This window comes from Lactuca virosa, chromosome 9, assembly GCF_052849685.1.
Source record: "Lactuca virosa cultivar CGN04683 chromosome 9, Lactuca_virosa_CGN04683_v6, whole genome shotgun sequence".
Taxonomy (NCBI): Eukaryota; Viridiplantae; Streptophyta; class Magnoliopsida; order Asterales; family Asteraceae; genus Lactuca; species Lactuca virosa.
The window spans coordinates 66455644-66458649 of NC_136434.1; the positions used below are offsets into that span (position 1 = coordinate 66455644).

General features: G+C 32.0%; 1 protein-coding gene across 1 annotated transcript; it reads right to left on the reverse strand.

The window, feature by feature from the left end:
* Positions 1 to 843: 843 nt before the first annotated feature.
* On the reverse strand, positions 844 to 2157 carry LOC145138324 (AT-hook motif nuclear-localized protein 20-like). Its single transcript, XM_079072426.1, has one exon. The coding sequence runs from the start codon at positions 1963 to 1965 to the stop codon at positions 1153 to 1155; it is 813 nt and encodes a 270-aa protein (XP_078928552.1). The 5' UTR covers positions 1966 to 2157; the 3' UTR covers positions 844 to 1152.
* Positions 2158 to 3006: the final 849 nt, after the last annotated feature.

Genomic DNA, 3006 nt, shown 5'->3' on the forward strand with positions numbered 1-3006 from the left:
CTCAAGCTAGTGAGTGTATATATTTAGCTATTATTAAACCTTAGAAACAAACTATTTTCTTGTCTCTCTCAAATTACTCAACATTTAATCCCAAATAGTTGTGTTTTCTCCAATTTCGTTGCATTGTAAATATTATTATCACTAGTGGAACTTTAGATAATATGCCCCGCTCCTGATTTGGATCTTATATATAAATCTCGGTGTGTTTATCTTTATTTTTATTTTTTAATTTATTAATTATTGTTGATTCTCATAATATATTAGTGATTTTTCTTTTGACTAAAGTTGTTATTTTATTATCAAGGTCATTTGAAGATCAGGATGTTGGGACATTTCAGTTTGGTTTAATTTTACCAATATTGGCAAACTTTGCTAATTGGAAAAAATATTTATTGTTGTTCACTTATTAATTGTTTGATCAACAAAGACGGTGGTGGTGTAGTGAACCTTTTAATTTTATGTTTTGGTAAAAATAAGTTTCTATATTGTTTGCAATTTAATCAATATATTGATTTTTATTAAACAAAAGATCACTAATACAAATTTAACATGAAAATCTTGTTTTTAAAAATATATAAAAAGACATAGGTATAAACTTAACAAATTACAATTTTTTAATGGGCGGCCGATATTTAAAATAAAAAAATAATATTAACGAGGCGTTAGTAAGCAAAGTTATACATGACTGGAATTACAACATTATTATTTCTAATGAAATTCTCGACCTTTAATCATGTCAAGCAAACTATACAAATTATTATAATTACTTGGTTTGATATATACTTAATAACTTAAACCAACAAAATACAATAATCAAGATTACAACTAAGTACTGGCCAACTATAAATTAAATATGTAACAAACAAGTATATTTTTAAGCACTAAATGACAATAGACATAGAAACCATGTATTTTACAACATTACAACATACGATTATCAAAACTTCAATCATGTCAAGAAAGCTATACAAACCCTCAAATTCTTTATTATTATTTTTTTCCCTTACTTAATTACAATATGAAGTTCATGATTGTTTATGTATGCGAGAACACAATTTCCCTAAAATAAAATTAATTAATTTATCCTTTAATAATTCATATTAATATCATAATATGATCATTATTAAATTTGACCTTATTACCTTACTTTCACTAGTATGGTGGCCGGCCGTGAGACCAAGCAAAAGCTTCATGGTTCATCTGTCCACCACCATTCGGGATCAAATTCGGCTGCATATTATACCCTGCCATGGGATTCTGATCACCCATTCCGAGTTGCCGTGGTGATCCACCGCCACCTAGACCAGGTGTCACGCTATCCGCTTCCTCCTCTTCCTCAACCGGGAGTCTTTCATAGGTAGCGTTGGAGAACGTGGCGGCTATGACCATCACTGGTCCTGATGCTACCAATGATCCCACCACGCTACCACCCACAACCTGGCCCTGGCCTCCAGATAAATATATAGTGAGCCCGGTGGATCCAGGTGGTGCAGGACCCGGTAAGAAGGCGCCGGTTAGGGATAAAATCTCGAACCGGCCTTGTAGAGCCATGACTGAGCCAGGTGCCGAAGGTTGTCTTAGGGTTACGTTCATGACTGTGCCGCTAGCACTCATCACACACACACCGCGTTGCCGTTTTCGGCTAAATTGAGCTATACTTTCTGCGATATCTGTACCACTCGCTACCTCCATGACGTGGCTGCGGAGGGCGTTGGGGCTATCTCTGGTGACGAAAATCGGTGGCTTTGGTTTGTTTTTGGACCCCGGAGGTCGGCCTCGTGGCCTACGGTTAGAAGGGTCGATTGCACCTTCTCTTGGATCATCGCTGTTGTTCTCTCTTTCATCTTCTTCACTTCCTGTGGTGGCATCGTTCATTGAGATACCCAGATCTGGCTTCTTGATGGCCTGAGATGATGTTTCTACGCCGGCCACGTTGACTTGGCCGGTCCACCATCGGTTAGACATGATATTGATGTAGAAAGATGGAAATAGTCCAATGATCAGAGCTAGCTATCAAATTAACTGGATTGAACTATTTGGTGTATAGAAGCAAATAAGTCTGGAGCTAGCTTTGTGAACTATTCGTTTGGTGGGTTTGGGTGTATCTATCAAAGGTTTTATATTTAATAACAAGTTGCTTTCTCCCCCTCCCCTCCCTCTCTCCCACCCTCTCTTTCTATCTCTTTCTATACATAGATATATACTTTAACCTTGTTTTTATCTAAAACTAAAGACTGTCTTTAGGTTTTGGTGGGTGGTGTATACTACAAGGTTTTATAATCTCTCCCTCTCTCTCTCTCTCTCTCTCTCTCTATATATATATATATATATATATATATATATATATATATATATATATATATATATATATATAACAATTAAAATCATTATTAAAATTTTTTGAAAAGTTATAATAGTTTTAATAAATTAAGTATTTAATAGTTATAAATGATTTAGAGGTTATAAATATTAAAATAATTTAATATTTTTATCTATATATAATTGTATGGGTTACTAACTTTTTCATTTTTCTATTTTTCTTTTTAAGGTTGTAATAAAAAATAATGCAATCTAATACATTTTGAATAAATAAGTTGAAAACAAATTCTTTAAAACGAATGTTTTCTGCTAAAAAAAACGTTATCTCAAGATCCAAGAACATTTTATAAACATGATAGTTTATTTGTTTAGTATAACATTTTAAAAATCTAGAATCATATAAATTTATACGTATGAAACAACGATAAAAAATATTAATCATAGGTAGAAATTGAATATTTATGAGAGTTTCAAGTTAACTAGAACCTATTGAGCTACTTATTAATTAATAAACACAAATCATAGAATATCTATGAAGTAACAGAACAGTTTTATATTAATATAGAGTAATTAAAACAATTTAAAAAAAAATACAAATTAATATGATAAAATAAATCATTTATCATTAACCACATTACTACATTAGTTTGGATTACTTTGGATGCTCTCTAATAAAATAATTATCTA